We start from the raw sequence: 23,682 nt of genomic DNA, 5'->3' as shown, positions 1-23,682 counted from the left end.
GAATACTGTGTTCAATTCTGGAGACCTCACCTACAAAAAGATATTGACAAAATTGAACGGGTCCAAAGACGGGCTACAAGAATGGTGGAAGGTCTTAAGCATAAAACATATCAGGAAAGACTTCATGAACTCAATCTGTATAGTCTGGAGGACAGAAGGAAAAGGGGGGACATGATCGAAACATTTAAATATGTTAAAGGGTTAAATAAGGTCCAGGAGGGAAGTGTTTTTAGTAGGAAAGTGAACACAAGAACAAGGGGACACAATCTGAAGTTAGTTGGGGGAAAGATCAAAAGCAACGTGAGAAAATATTATTTTACTGAAAGAGTAGTAGATCCTTGGAACAAACTTCCAGCAGACATGGTAGATAAATCCACAGTAACTGAATTTAAACATGCCTGGGATAAACATATATCCATTGTAAGATAAAATACAGGAAATAGTATAAGGGCAGACTAGATGGACCATGAGGTCTTTTTCTGCTGTCAGACATCTATGTTTCTATGCAGTCTCCTTTGATTTGGCAGGTTCCTGGTCTTTCCCGAACTGGGTCGATCCCTTCAGTCAATCCTGGACGACAACAAAAACAAGATGACGGAGAAAGCTGTTTTGCAGCTTGCAGTCAGGCTGGTATGGGATGCCAGGAAGGCACAGGGTGGGGGAGGGATTTCTCTGACGGGCAGAAGGGATGGCCTTCAAAGACAGGAAGAGCTTTTACTAAGGCAGTGCTTCTCAAATAGTAGGGCGGTCCCCCCCTGGGGGGTGCGTAGTGATGCCGGGGAGCGCGTGTGACTCCCCCCCCTTGAGGGGAGCATGCGCGGTCCCTCTTGATGAATTGGACCTCCTTTATTTATTTATTATTTATTTATTGGATTTGTATGCCGCCCCTCTCTGGAGACTCGGGGCGGCTAACAGCGACAATAAAACAGTGTACAATAGTAATTTGGTATTAGAAATGATTAAAAACCCATTAATATAAAAACCAAACATACATACATACATACATACATACATACATACATACATACATACCATGCATAGAATTGTAAAGGCCTAGGGGGAAAGAAGATCTCAATTCCCCCATGCCTGGCGGCAGAGGTGGGTTTTAAGTTGTTTACGAAAGGCAAGGAGGGTGGGGGCAATTCTAATCTCTGGGGGGAGTTGGTTCCAGAGGGCGGGGCCGCCACAGAGAAGGCTCTTCCCCTGGGTCCCGCCAAACGACATTGTTTAGTTGACGGGACCCGGAGAAGGCCCACTCTGTGGGACCTAACTGGTCGCTGGGATTCGTGCAGCAAAAGGTGGTCCCTGAGATAATCTGGTCCAGTGCCATGAAGGGCTTTATAGGTCATAACCAACACTTTGAATTGTGACCGGAAACTGATCGGCAACCAATGCAGACTGCGGAGTGTTGGTGTGACATGGGCATATTTGGGGAAGCCCATGATTGCTCTCGCAGCTGCATTCTGCACGATCTGAAGTTTCCGAACACTTTTCAAAGGTAGCCCCATGTAGAGAGCATTACAGTAGTCGAGCCTCGAGGTGATGAGGGCGTGAGTGACTGAGCAGTGACTCCCGGTCCAGATAGGGCCGCAACTGGTGCACCAGGCGAACCTGGGCAAACGCCCCCCTGGCCACAGCTGAAAGATGTTTCTCTAATGTGAGCTGTGGATCGAGGAGGATTCCCAAGTTGCGAACCCTCTCTGAGGGTGTCAATGATGAATTTGACCTTCTTTGCTTTTTCCTTGAAGACATTTTGCTATTCATCTAAGAATCTCCTTTCAGTTTTTCTTGCATAAGAAGCTTCTTGGAGGAGAAGCGTAATGTCCCCAACAAAAAATAAAAAGTAAGTCCAGTCGCCTCTTGAAAATCACCTTTGGGAGCCACCCCCAGTCTTCGGAGAAGGCCGGCATACAAATCTAAAATAAATACATACATACATACATACATACATACATACATACATACATACATACATACATAATTAGGAATCTTGTGTGAAAAGATAAAAGCCTACCCCCGCACTTGATTGAATTCTTAATTTTGATTACACAGGTCTACAAAAAAAAATAATTGTAATCATTGCAGTTGATTACAATTGATTGAATCATTTTTTTCTTCTGATTTCAAAAATGTGCATAGTTTTTCTGTAGCAGGCATAGTTTCCACGGAGCAGCATCAAGGTATAGGAAATATACTGGCGACATTAAGAAAACAGTAATGACCACGTACATTGCAAATGTAGAAATAACGTAATAACAAAAATGCTTCTATACCAGAAACTTTATGTAATATAGCAAAACTAAGCACATTTTTGGAATCCAACTGCATAAAACAGACATTACCTTTGCTGATGAATTTTTTGTGTTGACCAATGTTACTTTTATATTTATGTTTTTAATGGCACTTTGACTCACCCAGAGTCACTTTGGCTAGGGGTCAGCAACTTTAAACACTCAAAGAGCATTTGTAAGCCCCCTGTCCAATTCTGGAGCAACCATAGAATTTCCTCCTAGCATGGCATCCTTTTTCCTCTGTCGACTGGAAGTCCAGTACCCCCCCACCATAGAGTCTCCTCCTAGATCAGCATCCTTGTTCCTCTACCTGTCCTTACCAAAAGCCCAATCAATTGTGGAGCCAACTGGCAACAGGGAGCCGTAGTAGCGGGATGAAAGAGCCACATGCAGCTCCAGGGCCACGGGTTGCTGACCCCTGGGCCAGTGAGATGGGCGGCATATAAAATTAATTCATTAATAAGGCAAAGCTACCTCCTTCCACCATCCCATTACTTCCCACCGATGAAGACTCTTCGCACCAGCAGCTCTCATGGAAAACCAGAATTTGCGTTTCTGACACTTATTTATTTTTTATTTATTTTTATTTATTGTTAGAGTTGAAAGGGACCATGCAGGTCATCAAGGCCAATCCCCTGCCTGAGCAGGAATCCTAAAGCACCCCAGCCAACTGGCAGTCCAATCTCCTCTTGAAAGTGTCCAGAGTTGGGGAGTTCACAACCTCCGCAGGCAGGTTGTTCCACTGGTTGATCGCTCTGACCGTCAGGAAGTTCTTCCTTACTTCTAGGTTGAATCTGTCCTTGGTCAGCTTCCAGCCGTTGTTCCTCGTCCGGCCCTCTGGTGCTCTGGAGAATAGAGTGGCCCCCTCCTCTCTGTGGCAAGCCCTCATATACCTATATACAGCTATCATGTCCCCTCTGGCCCTCCTTTTCTCTAGGCTATCCATGCCCAGTTCACACAATCTGTCTTCATAAGTCTTGGTTTCAAGTCCCCTAATCATTTTGGTTGCTCTTTTCTGCACCTTCTCCAGAGTTTCAATGTCTCTTTTGAAGTGTGGTGACCAGAACTGGATGCAGTACTCCAGATGTGGTCTGACCAAGGCGTAGTAGAGTGGTATTAATACTTCCCTGGTCTTGGAGTGTATCCCCCTGTTGATGCAGCTTAGAATAGTGTCGGCTTTTTTGGCCGCTGCTGCACATTTTTTTATTTTATTTTATTTATTTTATTTATTTATTATTTTATTTATTTTATTTATTTTATTTATTTATTGGATTTGTATGCCGCCCCTCTCCGGAGACTCGGGGCGGCTAACAGCAACAATAAAAGAGTGTACAATAGTAATTCAATACTAAAAACGATTAAAAACCCATTAATATAAAAAACCAAACATACATACATACCATGCATAGAATTGTAAAGGCCTAGGGGAAAGAGGATCTCAATTCCCCCATGCCTGGCAGCAGAGGTGGGATTTAAGTAGCTTACGAAAGGCAAGGAGGGTGGGGGCAATTCTAATCTCTGGGGGGAGTTGGTTCCAGAGGGCCGGGGCCGCCACAGAGAAGGCTCTTCCCCTGGGTCCCGCCAAGCGACATTGTTTTGTTGATTGCTGGCTCATGTCTAGTTGATTTCCCGTCTGCCTTTCTCTTTGCCTCTAGCTTGATGTCCTGGAGTACCTTCACGAAAATGAGTATACTCACGGGGATCTGGCTGCCGAGAACATATACGTGAATCCAGCGGATCTGACTGTGGTAAGTCAAGGAGAGAAGTCTCTAGGACAACCTGTCATGGCCAACTTGCTGCTGGACAAAAGTTACATCATATCATCATATCTTGACAAATGTATATTTTCTTTTACGTACACTGAAACATCTGCACCAAAGACAAATTCCTTGCGTGTATCACACTTGGCCAATAAAACTATTCTATATCGAAGAAATGGCGAAGTTAAACAATTAAAGAAAGGATGTTAAATGCGAATGAAAAAGTTGAAGTAATTTTTAAATAATTAAATAAAATGGTTGGATTGGGCCAGTGTTGACCAATGGTACATTTGGCACCAGTGAGTTAGCTGCAGCAAGTTAGTTGCAACAAGTTGGCTGTGGCAAGTTGGCCCATTCCAAGGAGCTGGAGAGCTGGAGAACAGGATAGAGCTTCTAATGAGGTAAAGGCCTCAAATCCAGCAAAACTCCTGGCAGAGTCAGCATTCAGAAGTGAAAATGCAAAAAAACACTAGCAATTTTCCCCTCCAGAGGAAAGAAACACTTAACAACGGTATTGGTGATAACTTAGATTACGGTTATTGAGAAAAGTGGTCACACAGACACCTCACTTAAAGACCACAGTGACTTAAAATCATAGTTCTGCAGATCGTGCAGAATGCAGCTGCGAGAGCAATCATGGGCTTTTATTTTATTTATTTATTTTATTATTTAGATTTGTATGCCGCCCCTCTCCGCAGACTCGGGGCGGCTCACAACAAAGTGAAACAATTTACAACAAATCTAAATTACAGTTTAAAAATATTTTTAAAACCCCAATGTGCCCATGTCACACCAACACTCCGCAGTCTGCATTGGTTGCCGATCAGTTTCCGGTCACAATTCAAAGTGTTGGTTATGACCTATAAAGCCCTTCATGGCACTGGACCAGAATATCTCCGGGACTGTCTTCTGCCGCACGAATCCCAGCGACCAGTTAGGTCCCACAGAGTTGGCCTTCTCCGGGTCCCAGCGACTAAACAATGTCATTTGGCAGGACCTAGGGGAAGAGCCTTCTCTGTGGCGGCCCTGACCCTCTGGAACCAACTCCCCCCAGATATCAGAGTTGCCCCCACCTTCCTTGCCTTTCGTAAGCTTCTTAAAACCCATCTCTGCCGCCAGGCATGGGGGAATTGAGATATTCCCTTCCCCCTAGGCTTATAAAATTTATGCATGGTATGTCTGTATGTATGATTGGTTCCTTAAATTGGGTTTTTTAATATTAGATTTGTTTATATTGTCTTTTTACTGTTGTTAGCTGCCCCGAGTCTGCCGAGAGGGGCGGCATACAAATCTAATAAATAAAATAAATAAATAAATAGTTCAGGGCTCAGTTGTGGTCCTAACTTGCAAGAGGACTTGGAAGAAAAGCTGCCATTCAAAAGTAGCTTCGCTCAAAAGACAGGAGAGGGTGAGGATCTCAAACTGGCCCAATTTGACTCTTTTTGATTTGAGTGACAGAGAAAGACCATCACGCTTTTAAGGCTCTGTTGTTACCCTTTTAACAATAGCGTGTTAATATTCGTTGTGGTGTCTGCTCCTCACTTAACGACGGTCTCAACAGCAACGGAAATTTGGGGCTCAGTTGTTGTCGTAAGTCGTACCTGTAGCTTTTTTTTTTGAGGATCTTCTGCTCTTCTTCATTCTTATCCTCCAGGTTACTTTAGCCGATTTCAGCTTCGCCTTTCGATACAACCCCGGGGGGAAACACGTGCCTCAGCGGGACTGCAGCCGGACCCCTCATGAAGGCACCTTGGAGTTCATCAGTCTGGACAGCCACAGGGGAGCAGGTGAGGTCTTTATGGCAAACACAGGTCTAGATTTGCACAACCTCCATTACCTCTTGAAACATAGAAACATAGAGGACTGATGGCAGAAAAAGACCTCATGGTCCCTCTAGTCTGCCCTTATACTATTTCCTGTATTTTTATCTTAGGATGGATATAGGTTTATCCCAGGCATGTTTAAATTCAGTTACTGTGGATTTACCAACCACGTCTGCTGGAAGTTTGTTCCAAGGATCTACTACTCTTTCAGTAAAATAATATTTTCTCATGTTGCTTTTGATCTTTTCCCCAACTAACTTCAGGTTGTGTCCCCTTGTTCACTTTCCTATTAAAAACACTTCCCTCCTGGGCCTTATTTAACCCTTTAACATATTTAAATGTTTTGATCATGTCCCCCCTTTTCCTTCTGTCCTCCAGACTCTACAGATAGAGTTCATTAAGTCTTTCCTGATACGTTTTATGCTTAAGACCTTCCACCATTCTTGTAGCCTGTCTTTGGACCCGTTCAATTTTGTCAATATCTTTTTGTAGGTGAGGTCTCCAGAACTGAACACAGTATTCCAAATGGGGTCTCACCAGCGCTCTATATAAGGGGATCATAATCTCCCTCTTCCTGCTTGTTATACCTCTAGCTATACAGCCAAGCATCCTACTTGCTTTCCCTACCGCCTGACTGCACTGCTCACCCATTTTGAGACTGTCAGAAATCACGACCCCTAAATCCTTCTCTTCTGAAGTTTTTGCTAACACAGAACTGCCAATACAATACTCAGATGGAGGATTCCTTTTACCCAAGTGCATTATTTTACAAAAAGTTGCATTGGCTGCCAATTTGCATCCAGGTCCAATTCAGGGTCCTGGGTTGTTCACCTTTAAAGTGTTCTGACCTCGGCTTCCTTATAAAGCAAGAAGCAGAGTCTTAGTCCCGGCAAAACCTCTTGCCCCAATTGGAATAGCATCATGGGAATTGGGAGGGGTGGTTGCATGAGAGAGAAAATTACTAGCCACAACAAATTCCTTTCTTCAAAGTCCAAGGTCATCCTTTTTTCAAGCACTAGCAGAAGTATGAAGGAGGTCTGTTAACATGCAGACAACCAGACTGTCCACGTTATTTATTTATTTATTATTTATTAATGTATGCCGCCCCTCTCCGCAGACTCTGGGCGGCTAACAACAATAAAAAGACAATGTAAACAAATCTAATATTAAAAATAATCTTAAAAACCCCAACTTAAAGACCCAATCATACATACAAACATACCATGTATAAATTCTATAAGCCTAGGGGGAAGGGAAAATTTCAATTTCCCCATGCCTGATGACAAGAGGTGGGTTTTGAGGAGCTTACAAAAAGCAAGGAGGGTGGGGGCAACTCTGATATCTGGGGGGAGTTGATTCTAGAGGGTCGGGGCCACCACAGAGAAGGCTCTTCCCCTGGGTCCCACCAAACAACATTGTTTAGTTGACGGGACCCAGAGAAGGCCAACTCTGTGGGACCTTACTGGTTGCTGCCCATGATATCTCTCGCAGCTTCATTCTGCATGATCTGAAGTTTCCGAACACTTTTCAAAGGTAGCCCCATGTAGAGAGCATTACAGTAGTCAAGTCTCGAGGTGATGAGGGCATGAGTGACTGTGAGCAGTGACTCCCGGTCCAGGTAGGGTCGCAACTGGTGCACCAGGTGAACCTGGGCAAACGCCCCCCTCACCACAGCCGAAAGACCTTTCTCCAATGTGAGCTGTGGATCGAGGAGGACGCCCAAGTTGCGGACCCTCTCCGAGGGGGTCAATAATTCCCCCCCCCCCAGGGTGATGGACGGACAGATGGAATTGTCCTTGGGAGGCAGAACCCACAGCCACTCCGTCTTATCCGGGTTAAGTTTGAGACTGTTGACACCCATCCAGACCCCAACAGCCTCCAGGCACCGGCACATCACTTCCACTGCTTCGTTGACTGAATAAATTTGTGGGCATCTGGACGAGGGATGAACCTTAACCTGGTTGGGGAACTGTAGGAACCTTGCACCAGCTTATTGCCAGCAGTCCAAATAACATCCAAGAAATAAATCAGGGTCCAAACCTCGTCTTTCTTCCAAGTTCCAATTTATCATCAGAATCATGTTGTTAGCGAACTGTAGTCAAGCCAGTGCTCAGGTTCCTAAGCTTCCCCACCCAGGTTAAGGTTCACCCCTCGTCTCCACACCCACAAGCTGGCGCTGAACAAAGGATGACCTTGGACTTTCAAGAAGGAATTTGTTGTGGCTAGTAACTTCCCTTCTCGTGCAACCACCCCTCCCAATTCCCAAGATACTATTCTAATTGTGGCAGGCCAAAGTCTCTTAACTCCAAACGATGGCTTCGGCCTGACCCCTCTTTCATTTACACAACTGTGAATTGCTTTCATTCACGATCAGCAAGGCTTTGGCAAACAGTCTTTCAGAGGAATATTGATCAAGGGAATGGAGCACCTCCCTTATGAAACCAGGTTGCAACACCTTGGTCTCTTCAGCCTTGAAAGACAGCGTTTAAGGGGTGACTTGATCGAAGTGCGTAAAATCATGCATGGGATAGAAAAGGTGGATAGAGAAAAATACCTCGTCATACAAACTTTTCGAGATACAAACCCGGGGTTTAAGATTTTTTTGCCTCTTCTTACAAACTATTTTCACCTTACAAACCCACCGACGCCACTGGGATGCCCCACCTCCGGACTTCCGTTGCCAGCGAAGCACCCGTTTTTGCACTGCTGGGATACCCCAGAGGCTCCCCTCCATAGGAAACACCACCTCCGTACTTCCGTGTTTTTGTGATGCTGCAGGGGAATCCCAGGAGCGCGAAAACGGGCGCTTCGCTGGCAACGGAAGTCTGGAGGTGGGGTTTCCCAGCGAGGGAAGGCTCAGGGGAATCCCAGTAGCGCAAAAACGGGCGCTTCGGCTGGCAAAAGGGGTGAATTTTGGGCTTGCACACATTAATCACTTTTCCATTGATTCCTATGGGAAACATTGTTTCGTCTTACAAACTTTTCACCTTAAGAACCTCGTCCCGGAACCAATTAAGTTTGTAAGACAAGGTATCACTGTACTAGGATGAGGGGGCCCTCTCTAAAACTCATATGTAAGAAAGTGAGGACAAATAAAGGGAAATATTTCTTCACCCAAAGGGTCGTTGGTTCATGGAATTCACTTCCAAAGAGGTCGTGCCAGCTGTCAGCCTGGATAGCTTCAAGGCAGGATTAGACAGATTCATGGAGGCCAAGTGGTTATTGAAAGGGATGTCCATGTGCCGCCTCTATGGGTCACATTTGTTGGGGGGCAGAGGAATGGGAGGGTTTTGCCTTCTCTTTCGGCTCAAGATCCTCATGTACAATTGGTGGCCCACTGTGTGACACAGAATGCTGGACTCGATGGGCTTTGGCCTGATTCAGCATGGCTCTTCTTATGTTCTTAACACCAACCTTATCTCACTTGCCAAGCTGCCAGAGAACTAATTTCAAAACGGGCAAGGAAAAACTTGGCATAGGACCAAATGAACTAATTGCTTTCTGCGAGAGCCCATTCCCCATCCGTTCTTCTTTTGTTTCCTATGGAAGCAGCCAATTACCTCCAAGGTGTGATTTTGCTTTGCCAAGTCAACCTCAACCCTAAATTGTTCTTGTCTTCTGGCCTCTCTGCACATGCGCACTGTTGGAATGAGCTCCAGCTTTTCCTCTGCCTCACTGCTATCTAACTTCCTCTGCCTCTGACAGAGAGCTGTCAGGATCAGGGCCTACCCGATGCAATATTCCAAATTGCAGAGAAGAATTGTAGAAACGTTAAAAATGTAAAACTGCCTAGTCACAGTGAATATGCAGAATGTAATGTAATCTGATTGGCTGACAAAAGTATATATACATAATGCACCTCTGCACAGGTGAGACTTGTGGCTTGGCTTGAAGGTATTGTGGCTTAGTATGGTTTAGAGTGGCTTTTGAGTTAGCGTGGCTTGTGGTGGCTGAAGACTTGTAGCTGAATATTGTAACTGATAATAGTAGATAGAGAATTGTGAGTACTTTGCATACCCTGTTTCCCCGAAAATATGACGTACCCCGAAAGTAAGGCATGTCAGAGGTTTTGCAGAATTTGCTAATATAAGGCACCCCCCGAAAATAAGACGTAGTCAAGTTTACATACGGTACGGTGGGAAAACATACGGTACCATTCAAAGCTGTTCATAGCGGTACCGTAATAATGTGGCGTCCTCTGCTGGCCCCTTCCATCGCTTTGTACCGTCCAGTACAGCAGACACAGTCTGCTGCTGTCTCACCGCCATTACAGTCTCCACTACAGTGCGTAGACTGTAGTTCCTCTGGTGGCCGGAAGCTGCAATAGTGGGAGTATACTGTTGTACCATATAAGTGCCGTCGTTTGTGTGTGTGGGTGCCATACTGACAGGTACCGTACCGTAATCAGTGTACACTTTCTTTGGGGGTGTCAGCTTTTCTGCCTGTGAATTTGTCTTATTTGAGAAATATAAGGCGCCCCACGAAAATAAGACGTAGCACAACCTTTGGAGCAAAAACTAATATAAGACAGTGTCTTATTTTCGGGGAAACACGGTAGTAACTCCTAGAGAGATAGCTACAGTATAAATATCGCTACGTAGATTCGCTACGAAAGAAGTAAATATTTTCCCAAGAAACTCTGCATTCCTGGTCTTCAATTATCTTCAAGACAAAGGTTGCTAATATCCTGGTCTCAGGCAGGCTGGTTAGCTGCTTTGCCTATCTGGGTGGGCTAGCTTCTGCAAAACGTTACTCCAACAAGAGGTGGTACCTTCACCACTGAGCCCTCCGTTAAAAAATGGAAGCTTACTGGTGAACTGACTCTGCTACATCCCATCTTCCTTTCCGTGGGGTGGGAACTATGGAAGTCCGCTTCCAGTTTTTCTTAACAGGGGGATCTGTTCTTTTTTGTTCCTTAATAGCTCCATCCCGTCGAAGTGACCTCGAATCCTTGGGTTACTGCCTGGTAAAATGGCTGTGTGGTGCCCTTCCCTGGTCTGCAGAGCTGACAAATCCCTGCGTGGTCACGGAGGAAAAAGAGAGGTGTGTGTGCCCCCTTGCAACTCTCAGCAACTGCCTGCCGTTAGGAAAAAGATATTTCAGTGACCACCAGCCAAGTTTGCTACTATTGATCACAGGAGTCTGGTTTTTTTCTTCATCCTGTTCCCACATTTCCCTCTCTTTCATCCTGCAGAGACAAAAAAATTCCAATGAAAGCGAAGGTCTGTAGATCAAGAGTTGAATTGTGGAGACCTTGGCGCTATCTGAGCTTGGTTGTCTCCTTGAAGACATTTCATTATCCAACTAGTTAACAGCATCAGCGATAGAAGGGAGTGAAGTTTGCTCTTTGTTTACATGCAGTAATTTGCCCTGTCATTGTTGGTGGGGCGGCTGCTTCCTGCTAGGTTAAACTGTTGTTTCCTGCTTGATTGTCTGGTTCCATTAAACAGAACATCTGCAGCTCAGAGTTGAATCGTAAAGTCCCTAATACTCTCTGAGTTGGTTTCTTTGTTTTTTGCAGATGTTTTATTATCAAACAATACAAGTGCTACAAAGGAGTAATGTTTGCTGTCAGTTGATACACAAACAACTAAACAAAAAGCAGCCACCTAACCAAGGAGCCATCCATGAGAAAACAACTATCCCACACAAACTTACAGGGCAAGCTATTATATAGAGGTAGTCCTCGACTTATGACCACAATTTCTGTTGTTAAGCGAGACATTGGTTGTGAATTTTGCCTCATTTTACGACCTTTCTCGCCCTAATTGTTAAGTGAATCACTGTGGTTGTTCACTTAGCCACTCAGTTGTTAAGTGAACCTTGTTTCTCCGTTGACTTTGCTGATCAGGAGGTCATCAAAAGGGATCACATGACCTCCAGGGACCCAGCGACGATCATAAATCGGAACCAATTGCTTCTGAAGTTTGATCACTTGATTATCGGGGTGCTGCAAAGGCTGGTGTTAATGTTTGAACAGAGTAATCCTTGTTTACCAAGGTTGTGCAAACACGGAAATGTTTAGATTGAGATTAGTTGCGAATAACTATTCAGCCACACACAGATATACTAACTTGAACTAAAGTTTACTTTGAGAAATAACATATTACTATAAACAGTCTAAAATCACAGTCAGAATAACAATCCAAATATTACCAAATACATAGTCTTTCTTACCAGTTGTCTTTGTCATAATCAGCAAACAAAGATATCAAGCTTGAACACATTTTAGCTGTAATACATATGCTGCAACGTCCTGCCTGTCGGCGACTACTTCAGCTTCAACCACAATAACACAAGAGCACACAACAGATTTAAACATAATATTAACCGCTCCAAACTTGACTGTAAAAAATATGACTTCAGTAACCGAGTTGTTGAAGCATGAAACTCATTACCGGACTCCGTAGTGTCATCCCCAAACCCCCAACACTACCCTTAGATTATCTACGGTTGACCTATCCAGATTCCTAAGAGGTCAGTAAGGGGCGAGTACAAGTGCACTAGAGTGCCTTCCGTCCCCTGTCCTATTGCTCTCCTATATCTCCTATACCTTTCTTCTATTCCTATATCTCCTCTTCTATTCTTTCATTGATATGTTCTATTCCTATATCTTCTTTTCTATTATTTCTTAGATATATTTTACAATGAGTATCTCCTCTATAACCTTCATCATGTATTTTACTACGTGTATATAGATATATACCCACTAAAACCCTCATTGTGTATTGGACAAAATAAATAAATAAAAATAAAAATGAAACAATACATAGGGATTGCAGAGCTAACCTAACAGTTAGTAGCCATTAACAGTGAGTAGCTAAAGAGAAACAAAGAGAAAACTCCAGAGAAATAAGTTATAAATTCTAGCTCCCTCTTGTGGCAGTCTACAACACTATTTATTTATTTATTTTATTTTATTTTATTTTATTTTATTTTATTTTATTTTATTTTATTTTATTGATTGATTGATTGATTGATTGGATTTGTATGCCGCCCCTCTCCGGAGACTCGGGGCGGCTAACAGCAACAATAAAACAGTGTACAATAGTAATTTGGTATTAGAAAATGATTAAAAATCTATTAATATAAAAACCAAACATACATACATACATACCATGCATAGAATTGTAAAGGCCTAGGGGGAAAGAGGATCTCAATTCCCCCATGCCTGGCGGCAGAGGTGGGTTTTAAGTTGTTTATGAAAGGCAAGGAGGGTGGGGGCAGTTCTAATCTCTGGGGGGAGTTGGTTCCAGAGGGCCGGGGCCGCCACAGAGAAGGCTCTTCCCCTGGGTCCCGCCAGGCGACATTGCTTAGTTGACAGGACCCGGAGAAGATCCACTCTGTGGGACCTAACTGGTCGCTGGGATTCATGCAGCAGAAGGCGGTCCCTGAGGTAATCTGGTCTAGTGCCATGAAGGGCTTTATAGGTCATAACCAACACTTTGAATTGTGACCGGAAACTGATCGGCAACCAATGCAGACTGCGGAGTGTTGGTGTAACATTGGCATATTTGGGGAAGCCCATGATTGCTCTCGCAGCTGCATTCTGCACGATCTGAGGTTTCCGAACATTTTTCAAAGGTAGCCCCATGTAGAGAGTGTTACAATATATTGCAGCCAATATATTGCCAACCCAGCCTAGCAGCTATCACTGTGAGCAAAGGTCGTAAGTCACACTGCAACTCTGAGCTGTCACTAAGTGAACTGCTGTAAATCGAGGATTGCCTGAATGAACAGACCGCAAATGCCCCTCTCCCTTCCAGCATTGAAGATGTTAACTAGTCTGGTAATGAAACACCTGCAGACGAAGAACCAAGCTCAGAGAGCACCGAGGGCCCCCAAGAACAAGTTGTCTGTTGCCAAGAGATAAACATTAAAGGAACGCCTTGTTACCTGGAGTCAAATGTCACTTGACATACAGACCTTATATTTGGAACATTATTAACCCGACCTTCAAAAGCAAGGAGCATTTGATTTAATCGATTTAAATCACAATGTTAAACCGAAATATAAATCACTCGTAAAAAGGCTTGAGTTACCGTATTTTCGGAGTATAAGACGCAACAAAGTATAAGACGCATCTTAGTTTTTGGGGAGGAAAATAGAGAAAATAATCTTATCAGGTATTCGATTGAGTTTTGAGTTTGACACCCCTGGATTACAAGATCTCCAAGGATCTTTCTAACAGCTGCATGCTAAATTGTGGATGTCCTATCAGGCAAATCTTACAGCTGTTGGAATTTGTTGTCTCTTTAGCAGGCAGGTAAGGATGGGTGGGTCTACAAATGATCCTTGAGTTACAACCATAATGTAGCTGTCCAGCACGGTCAAAATTCGCGACAGTCATTAAACAGGTTGGTTGCATGACAACCTGATATTACAACCCTTTTTTTTTTTTTTTGCCATGATGTTTAATTGAATCGGTATTGTTAAAGCAAACACCATGGTCATTAAGTTAACCAGTGGTTCTCTAGGAGCATGAGTTTGCCAACATTCAAGTGTAAATACTGGTTTGGAGCAGCCGTAGGACCCCAGAATGCTGCAAACGGCAATAAACAGTGAATTTGTATTGTCAATGCACAATCCTCGTCTCAGCTGTACTTCTCCTGTTTAAGAGTTTCATGGTCATTGTCATTGTCATTGTAGGTACCAAGCAGAAATTATCAAAAGTCCAAGACTGTCCTCCGGTTGGGGAGCCTTACCAGGTAAAAGGCGGGTTGACTTGTTTTCATTTTAATATACAGTGGTACCTCTACTTACAAACTTAATTCGTTCCTAATTCGTTAAGTTCTTAAGTAGAAAAGTTTGTAAGAAGAAGCAATTTTTCCCCATAGGAATCAATGTAAAAGCAAATAATGTGTGCGATTGGGGAAACCACAGGGAGGGTAGAGGCCCTGTTTCCTCCCAGGAGATTCCTAGAGAGGCCCCATGGCGGCTTCTCCCTACCTTTTCCAGCCCTGTTTTCTCCCAGGAGATTCCTAGAGAGGCCCCATGGATGCTTCTCCCTGCCTTTTCTGGCCCTGTTTCCTCCCAGGAGATTCCTAGAGAGGCCCCACAGGCTTCTCCACGCCTCCTCCCAGGAGATTCCTAGAGAGGCCCCATGGAGGCTTCTCCCTGCCTTTTCCGGCCCTGTTTCTTCCCGGAAGATTCCTAGAGAGGCCCCACGGAGCTTCTCCCTGCCTTTTCCGGTTACAGTTTCGGAGGCTCGGGTTTGTATGTGGAAAATGGTTCTTGAGAAGAGGCAAAAAAATCTTGAACACCCAGTTCTTATCTAGAAAAGTTCTTTAGTAGAGGCGTTCTTATGTAGAGGTACCACTGTACTAATTTTCACTCGAGGGTTTTCTTCTTGGAGCAGGGGTGCAAAAAGTGGCAGCTTGCAAACTAGATGCGTCATGCGCAAGTCACACCTACCTCTAGTTCCGTGAATGGGAAAAACTTCGCAAAATGTCACGTAACAGCAATGTGATGCTGCAGGCTTGACACCCATGCTTTACAGCAGGGGTGTCAAACTCAATTTCATTGAAAGCCACATCAGAGCTGTGGCCATAGTCATAGTCCCACTGTTGCAGCAGATAAGGTACCATATTTTTGGAGTATAAGACACTTATTTTCCTCCTTAAAAGAGGGTGCAAATGTTGGTCCCTGTTATACACCGAATACAGCCATTTTTGGCCTCCCAAAACCCCGCGCCGTGGATCCCATTTTTTTTGCCAAAAAGAGGGTGTGCAGAGAGTTTGGGAGGCCTGCAGAATGCTTCTGGGGGCTGGTTAAGGCAAAACCACCCTTCCCCTCAAACCCCGTTTATCTCTTCGAAATCTTGGTACATGTAATACTTTGGTGTGTCTTACAGTCCGAAAAATACAGTACGTCCTTGTGCTGCATTTTCTGTGAATTGCAATTTGCTTGTTTGTCTATTTACATTTCTGGAAGATATCCTGATAAATGGTTCTCATTTCCTAATGTCTAGAACAGTAGGGCCTGAATGTTCTATAAAATACACATACTTGTCTCTTTTTCCATCTAATGCCTGTCATCAGGGTTCTCCTGCACAAACTTTGTTTTAATGGAGCCCACGCCCTGTCCATCAAGAATTTGTTTTGATTTGTTTTCTTTCTGAATTGAAGTCAATCTGGGTAGTCCTGGGTTCAAGGCCACTGTCAGCCAGAGAAACCTATTGGGAGACTCAATGAATCAATCCAATCTCAGTCCAGCTTTTTTGTTGTTGAATAAAATCAAGAAAAACTTCCATGTAAACTACCTCCAATTTCTGGATTGGACTACGGGGGGGGGGGGGGGTGTTCCAAAAGTAATGCAATTTTTTAAAGTAATTTATTGAACAGATTTGCACAAACACTTAAAATTCTTCAAAGTACTGTCCTTGGGCCTCTACACATTTTTTCCAGCAATTTTGCCATGACCGGTAGGCGCCCTGGAAGGCGTCTTCGGGGACCTCTGGCAAGGTCTTCGTCATGGCTGATTGGATCTCTTCTATGGACAAAAAACGGGTTCCTTTCAGGGCTGGGAACAAAAAGAAGTCTGCTGGGGCGACATCAGGACTATAGGGGGGGGCAGCGTTGGCACCTGGTGTTTGGCCAGGAACTCGCGCTCGTAGTGCGTTGTGGCTAGGTACGCTTTTCTCCCATAGAAGAGATCCAATCAGCCGTGACAAAGACCTCGCGAGAGGTTCCCGAAGACGCCTTCCAGGGTGCATACAGGTCATGGCAGAGTCACTGGAAAAAATGTGTAGAGGCCCAAGGACAGTACTCTGAAGAATTTTAAGTGTTTGTGCAAATCTGTTCAATAAATTACTTTAAAAAAATTAATTGCATTACTTTTGGAATGCACCCTGTAGGCAAAACAATTGTACTATAATTTGCCATTTTACTTTTATTGGTGTGCTTTTTTTAAAGAATGCATAAAGAAATACCTGCAACAAGTAATGACTTTGGAATATGAAGAAAAACCAAACTACGAAGAACTGCGAATGTTATTTACCAGCCCCCTTCAGCTGATGAGAGCATCGGCCTATGACTCAGTGGACCTCAAAGTAGCACCTTAGGTGAGCTGTGATTTCATTTCCGGTCCCATCGAAAGAGCATCACGCTCCCCGCTAGGGGGCAGATTCTTTTATGTTGAGAGTATTACTTGAAAAGAAAAGGAAACAAAAACCCAAATTAAGACGATTGCTTAAGCCAGCCACCTCTCAGCTTGGTATGGCTGGAGATATCTGGAACAGGTAGGTAAATTTTGGGGTAGTGTACAAGATGGATGGATGGGGTGGATGGATGGATAAGATGAAAGAGAGATGTAAATGGATAGATGGACGGACGGATGGACGGACGGACAGATAAGGTGATAGATATAAGACAGATGATAGACAGTTAATAGATGGTAGATAGATAGATAGATGGATGGATGGATGGATGGATGGATGGATGGATGGATGGATGGACGGACAGATAAGGTGATAGATATAAGACAGATGATAGACAGTTAATAGATGGTAGATAGATAGATAGATGGATGGATGGATGGACGGACAGACAGATAAGGTGATAGATATAAGACAGATGATAGACAGTTAATAGATGGTAGATAGATAGATGGATGGATGGATGGACGGACAGACAGATAAGGTGATAGATATAAGACAGATGATAGACAGTTAATAGATGGTAGATAGATGGATGGATGGATGGATGGATGGATATGGATGGAAGCATGGATGCATGGATGTATAAGATGATATAGACAGACAGAAAGACAGGCAAATAAATAGAAGATGGTGGTTGTTGGGTGGATGGATGGATGGTCCAACAGATGGTGGACAAATGATGGACGGAAGAGAGACAAACAGGCTGTCAAGGCACTATATATCTTCACCCAGTGGCTCGCTTGCAGAATCGAAATAGCCAGTTTTCATACAAGACTCCCTCAACGTGAGGAGTGTAACGTATAATTCAGAGGTGGCTTCCTACTTACCTCGTTGCTGGTTCTCCTTCCCGCACCGCGTAGGTGCGCCTTATAAGCATGTGGTTGCTTTGCACGCGCACCTGTGTAGTGTCAACAATTTTTTTAAAAGCCAAATACAAGATGGTGACCGCATGCACAGCGCTGGAAACTCGGCTTCTGCACATGCTCAGAAGAAAAAAAAATTATTTCAAAAAAATAGATGGTGGCACCCACGGACCGGCAATGACAGAATTGGGTCGGTGATGTCGTTGTGATGTCAACAGCAGGTTGCTACCGGTTCGGGCAAACCAGTCCGAACCGGGAGGAATTCACCTAACCCTTAGTGAGGGTAAAAAAGAACACCAGTTCAATTCAGGAAGAGAAGAACGATAAACCTTATGCTCATCTCAACGTATCACACGATTCATCATTCACACATGCCTCTTTGCCCTTGTGTTGTGAGTAGTGCTATTGAAAGCAGTTAAAATTCTCCAAGCATAGATTTTTGAGGTCAGAAACCGCTTATCCTGAGACCTTGTCCTATCTGGGGAACAATGTTTTGCCTTGTGCTAGGATGCCTTTCTGCATCAAAATGGGTCCCGGTTAGCCCAGCTGCGATTATTACTATTATTATTATTATTATTATTATTATTATTATTATTATTATTTATTGGATTTGTATGCTGCCCCTCTCCGCAGACTCGGGGCGGCTAACAACAGCAGTAAAACAGTACAACAAAATCCAATACTAAAAAAAACAGTTAAAAACCCATTATATAAAAACCAATCATACATACAAACATACCATGCATAAAATTATGAAGGCCTAGGGGGAAAGTGTATCTTAGTTCCCCCATGCCTGGCGGCAGAGGTGGGTTTTAAGCAGCTTACAAAAGGCAAGGAGGGTGGGGGCAATTTTAATCTCTGGGGGGAGTTGGTTCCAGAGGGTTGGGGCCGCCACAGAAGGCTCTTCCTCTGGGTCCCGCCAAGCGACATTGTTTGGTTGACGGGACCCGGAGAAGACCCACTCTGTGGGACCTAACTGGTCGCTGGGATTCGTGCGGCAGAAGGCGGTCCCTGAGATTACAGTTTTGTATTAGTTAATGTATGAGCAGAGTACCGTAATCCTTGTTTAACAAGGTTGTGCACACACAGAAACGTTTAGATTGAGATGAGTTGTGAATAACTACTCAGCCACACACAAATATACTATCTTGAATTAAAGTTTACTTTGAGAAATAACATTCCTATAAACAGTCTAAAGTCATTCACATAATAAGTCAGAATGACAATCCAAATATTACCAAGTACATAGTCTTTCTTACGAGTTGTCTTTTTCATAACCAGCAAACAATCAAACCTAAACACATTTTACCTATATATACATGACTACAATACAGAGAGATTGCAGAGCTAAGGTAACAGTGAGTAGCCTTTAATAGTGGGTAGCTTAGACCAGTGTTTCCCAACCTTGGCAACCTGAAGATATTTGGACTTCAACTCCCAGAATTCCCCAGCCAGCGAATGTTGGCTGGGGAATTCTGGGAGTTGAAGTCCAAATATCTTCAATTTGCCAAGGTTGGGAAACACTGGCTTAGACAAAGAGGGTGACTCAGAGAAATAAATTATAAACTGTAGCTCCCTCTTGTGGCAGTCTGCAACACCAGCCAATATATTGCCAAACAAACAGTTGTCCTAATAGAGTTAAGCAGTACTGTACTGGCTTATCCTTTCATTAAATGTTGTTTTCAGTAGCAGAGAGAAATTTGTCATCATTTAGCTTCTCCTTTTACCCTGACAAACTTGTTTTTGGGTGTGTGTTTCTCTCCCCCCTCCCCTTCCCTTTAAAGTTTTCAGAAAGCTGAATATGAAGAGAAATGAAGAACAAGTATGAATCATCTGGATTTACAGGTCTTGAAAAATGCACTTGAGTCAAAATCACTGGAATATTTTCGCATTGGAACAGTTGGCAAAATGGATTGTGGGTGTTTGCCTTTTATCTCTGGTTTTTAACAGGAAAAGTGGTTTTCGTGGAAATGCCTGTTAGGTTTTTGCTGTGATTTATTGCAAGCGAAGGATTTATCCAGGGACATAATTTAATTTAATGCATTCTAGCAAATCTTTCTTTGATAAATGATTACTTGCACATAATTTATAAAGGGCCTTTATTAGCTGCCCAAATATTCAAACCAAGCCCTGAACTTTTTTTTTTTTAAAAAGGAGGGGAGAAGGTTTGCAAATATTTTAATTTTGTTTTTAGTGTCTTAAAAATTGTTCTTAATCTTGATTTTGGTGTCTTAAAAATTCATTTTATTCTACTGCATAAGTATTTTATTATTTTACCGCTAGCTTAAAGATGTTTTATCAGGCAGAAGGACTTAGAAAAAGTTTTTAATCTTTTAAAAGTGTGCTTTGTTGATTTTGTAGTAAAAAGTTGTGTGGTACGGTCCGAGTTTGTTTTGTGTGATCTTTGCATGGCAGAAAATCCAGCAACATTGAGCTCCTTTTGGAGGGAAGATGGCTACATTTTCCCCTGCTTTGGTCCATAATCATTATACATTATTTTTATTTATTATTTGTTATTTATTTATTGGATTTGTATGCCGCCTCTCTCCATAGACTCGGGGCGGCTAACAACAGTAATAAAAACAGCATATAACAATCCAATATTAAAACAGTTAAAAACTCTTATTATAAAACCAAACATACATACATACCATGCATAAAATTGTAAAGGCCTAGGGGGAAAGAGTATCTCAGTTCCCCCATGCCTGGCGGCAGAGGTGGGTTTTAAGAAGCTTACGAAAGGCAAGGAGGGTGGGGGCAATTCTAATCTCCGGGGGGAGTTGGTTCCAGAGGGCCGGGGCCGCCACAGAGAAGGCTCTTCCCCTGGGTCCCACTAAACGACATTGTTTAGTTAACGGGACCCGGAGAAGACCCACTCTGTGGGACCTAACTGGTGGCTGGGATTGGTGCAGCAGAAGGCGGTCCCTGAGATAATTTATATTAGAATGGATTCTCACCAACAGTTCTATTTATTATGGTGCCGAGAATCTGATTTAAATGTCAGATGACGTTCAAAAAAAAAAAGACGCTATTAACATAAGCCCACATTTTGGATCAGGTAAAAATCCATGTATTAATCATTAACGCAGGAGCAACTTTCAAGTGGAATTGAAATTGGGCCCGGTTGATGGGGGAAATGAAGAAATTGCAGTTTTGGAGCACCATAAAGAAGTCTTGCACCTCTAGCCCAGTGTTTCCCAACCTTGGCAACTTGAAGATATTTGGACTTCAACTCCCAGAATTCCCCAGCCAGCGAATACTGGCTGGGGAATTCTGGGAGTTGAAGTCCAGATATCTTCATGTTGCCAAGGTTGGGAAACATTGCTCTAGCCAATGCAGCATATTTATAATAACTGTGAGCTCAGTAGCAATAACTGCAAGAGGGATCTTGGAATTCTAGTGGACAATCGCTTAACTATGAGCCTGCCATGTGCGACAGCTTGCTCAATATTAGTAACTGTGAGAAGGACCTTGGAGTCCTAGTGGACAACCGTTTAATTATGAGCCAGCCGTGTGCAACAGCTGCCAAAAAAGCCAACACAGTTCTAGACTGCATTAACAGAGGGATAGAATCAAGATTACGTGAAGTGTTAATACCCTTTTGATAAGGCCACACTTGGAATACTGAATTCAGTTTTGGTCATCATGATATCAAAAAAGATGTCGAGATGCTACAAAGTGTGCAGAGTAGAACAACAAAGATGAATAAGGACTGGAGGCTAAAACATAGAACGGCTGCAGGAATTGGGTAAGTCTAGTTTAATGAAAAGAAGAACCGAGGGTGACATGATAGCAGTCTTCCGATATCTCAGGGTTTATTTAATATTTATTTATTTATTTATTGGATTTGTATGCCGCCCCTCTCCGGAGACTCGGGGCGGCTAACAGCGACAATAAAACAGTGTACAATAGTAATTTGGTATTAGAAATGATTAAAAATCTATTAATATAAAAACCAAACATACATACATACATACCATGCATAGAACTGTAAAGGCCTAGGGGGAAAGAGGATCTCAATTCCCCCATGCCTGGCGGCAGAGGTGGGTTTTAAGTTGTTTACGAAAGGCAAGGAGGGTGGGGGCAGTTCTAATCTCTGGGGGGAGTTGGTTCCAGAGGGCCGGGGCCGCCACAGAGAAGGCTCTTCCCCTGAGTCCCGCCACAAAGGGCAACCTATTCTTCAAAGCACATGAAGGCAGGGCAAGAAGCAATGGATAGAAACTAATCAAGGAGAGAACCAATGTGGAACTAAGGACAAATGTCCTGACAGTGAGGATAATTAACCAGTGGAACAGCTTGCCTTCACTGGAATAATCTTGCTCCAGGCTTGAAATTTCCAGGCCTACCGAGAACCTCCGTGATTGCAAGGCCTAAGCAAAAACCCATGCTAATTTATGCCAGCAGCATGATGTGAACTGAACATCCATGTGTGGTTTTGTGTCTGGGCTTGCCCAACCATATGACCGCAAAGAATACTATACAATGTTCCCTCGATTTTCGCGGGGGATGCGTTCCGAGACCGCCCGCGAAAGTCGAATTTCCGCGAAGTAGAGATGCGGAAGTAAATACACTATTTTTGGCTATGAACAGTATCACAAGTCTTCCCTTAACACTTTAAACCCCTAAAGTGCAATTTCCCATTCCCTTAGCAACCATTTAGATCATTACTTACCATGTTTATTTATTAAAGTTTATTAAAAAAATATTTATTAAAGGCAGATGAAAGTTTGGTGATGACATATGACGTCATCGGGCGGGGAAAAACGTGGTATAGAAAAAACGTATAGGGAAAAACCCCACGAAGTATTTTTTAATTAATATTTTTGAAAAACCGTGGTATAGACTTCGCGAAGTTCAAACCCACGAAAATTGAGGGAACACTCTACTGCCAAACAGCCAACCTTTCTGATCGACAAGCTCAACGTCTTAGCCATTGAGCCACCGCGTCCCTTTGGTGGCCTGTAGGGAGACACAAATCGGAACACAAACCTGTTCAGGTGACTCAACGGCCAAGCCCATCCAAAGACGGACCCGCGGTTATCTTGATGTCCCCAAGGAAGCAAGAAGGTTTGGATAATGAACACAAGAACACGGGAACACAATCTGAAGTTAGTTGGGGGAAAGATCAAAGGCAACAAGAGAAAATATTATTTTACTGAAAGAGTAGTAGATCCTTGGAACAAACTTCCAGCAGACGTGGTTGGTAAATCCAGAGTAACTGAATTTAAACATGCCTGGGATAAACATATCCATTGTAAGATAAAATACAGGAAATAGTATAAGGGTAGACTAGATCAGTGTTTCCCAACCTTTTTTGAGCCGCGGCACATTATTCATATTTTCAAAATCCTGGGGAACACTGAAAGGGGTGGGGGTGGGGGGGGGCAGGCTAAAGAAAAGTTTGGACAAAAAAACCCTCTCTTCCTCCCTTTCACTCTATTTCTCCCTCTTTCTCTCTTTTCCTTCCTTCCCTTCTTTCTCTCTCTCCATCCCTCTTTCTTTCTTCTCTTTTTTGCTCTTTCTCTCTCCCTCCTTCCCTTCCTCTATGTCTTTCTCTCTCCCTTGCTCTCTCTCTCTGTCTCTCTTGCTATCTCTTTCTTGCTTTTTTCTCTCTCTCTTGCTCTCTCTCTCTCTCTTTCACTGTCTTGCTATGTGTCTCTTTCTCTTTGCCTCTCTTGCTATGTCTCTTTCTTTCTCTTTCTCTCTGTCTCTCTTGCTATGTCTCTCTTTCTTTCTCTCTCTCTCTGTGCCTCTCTTGCTAAGTCTCTCTTTTTCTCTTGCTATGTC

The 23,682-nt window shown here is 43.4% G+C and overlaps 1 protein-coding gene across 1 annotated transcript in view; it reads left to right on the top strand.

Moving 5' to 3' along the window:
- The window catches only part of VRK3 (VRK serine/threonine kinase 3), a 31,282-nt gene extending 11,004 nt beyond the window's left edge, over nucleotides 1-20,278 (top strand). Inside the window, exons 8-14 of the mRNA XM_070761059.1 lie at nucleotides 528-630; nucleotides 3,947-4,039; nucleotides 5,706-5,838; nucleotides 10,797-10,917; nucleotides 14,524-14,582; nucleotides 16,788-16,936; nucleotides 19,680-20,278. Of these exons, the coding sequence (XP_070617160.1) occupies nucleotides 528-630; nucleotides 3,947-4,039; nucleotides 5,706-5,838; nucleotides 10,797-10,917; nucleotides 14,524-14,582; nucleotides 16,788-16,936 (658 nt within the window). The 3' untranslated portion in view covers nucleotides 19,680-20,278. The remainder of the gene's footprint in view (nucleotides 1-527; nucleotides 631-3,946; nucleotides 4,040-5,705; nucleotides 5,839-10,796; nucleotides 10,918-14,523; nucleotides 14,583-16,787; nucleotides 16,937-19,679) is intronic.
- Nucleotides 20,279-23,682: the final 3,404 nt, after the last annotated feature.

The sequence above is a fragment of the Erythrolamprus reginae genome, chromosome 9 (genome assembly GCF_031021105.1).
Source record: "Erythrolamprus reginae isolate rEryReg1 chromosome 9, rEryReg1.hap1, whole genome shotgun sequence".
Lineage (NCBI taxonomy): Eukaryota > Metazoa > Chordata > Lepidosauria > Squamata > Dipsadidae > Erythrolamprus > Erythrolamprus reginae.
Note: the sequence above shows the minus strand (reverse complement) of the source record. Positions and strands in the feature narration are given on the sequence as shown.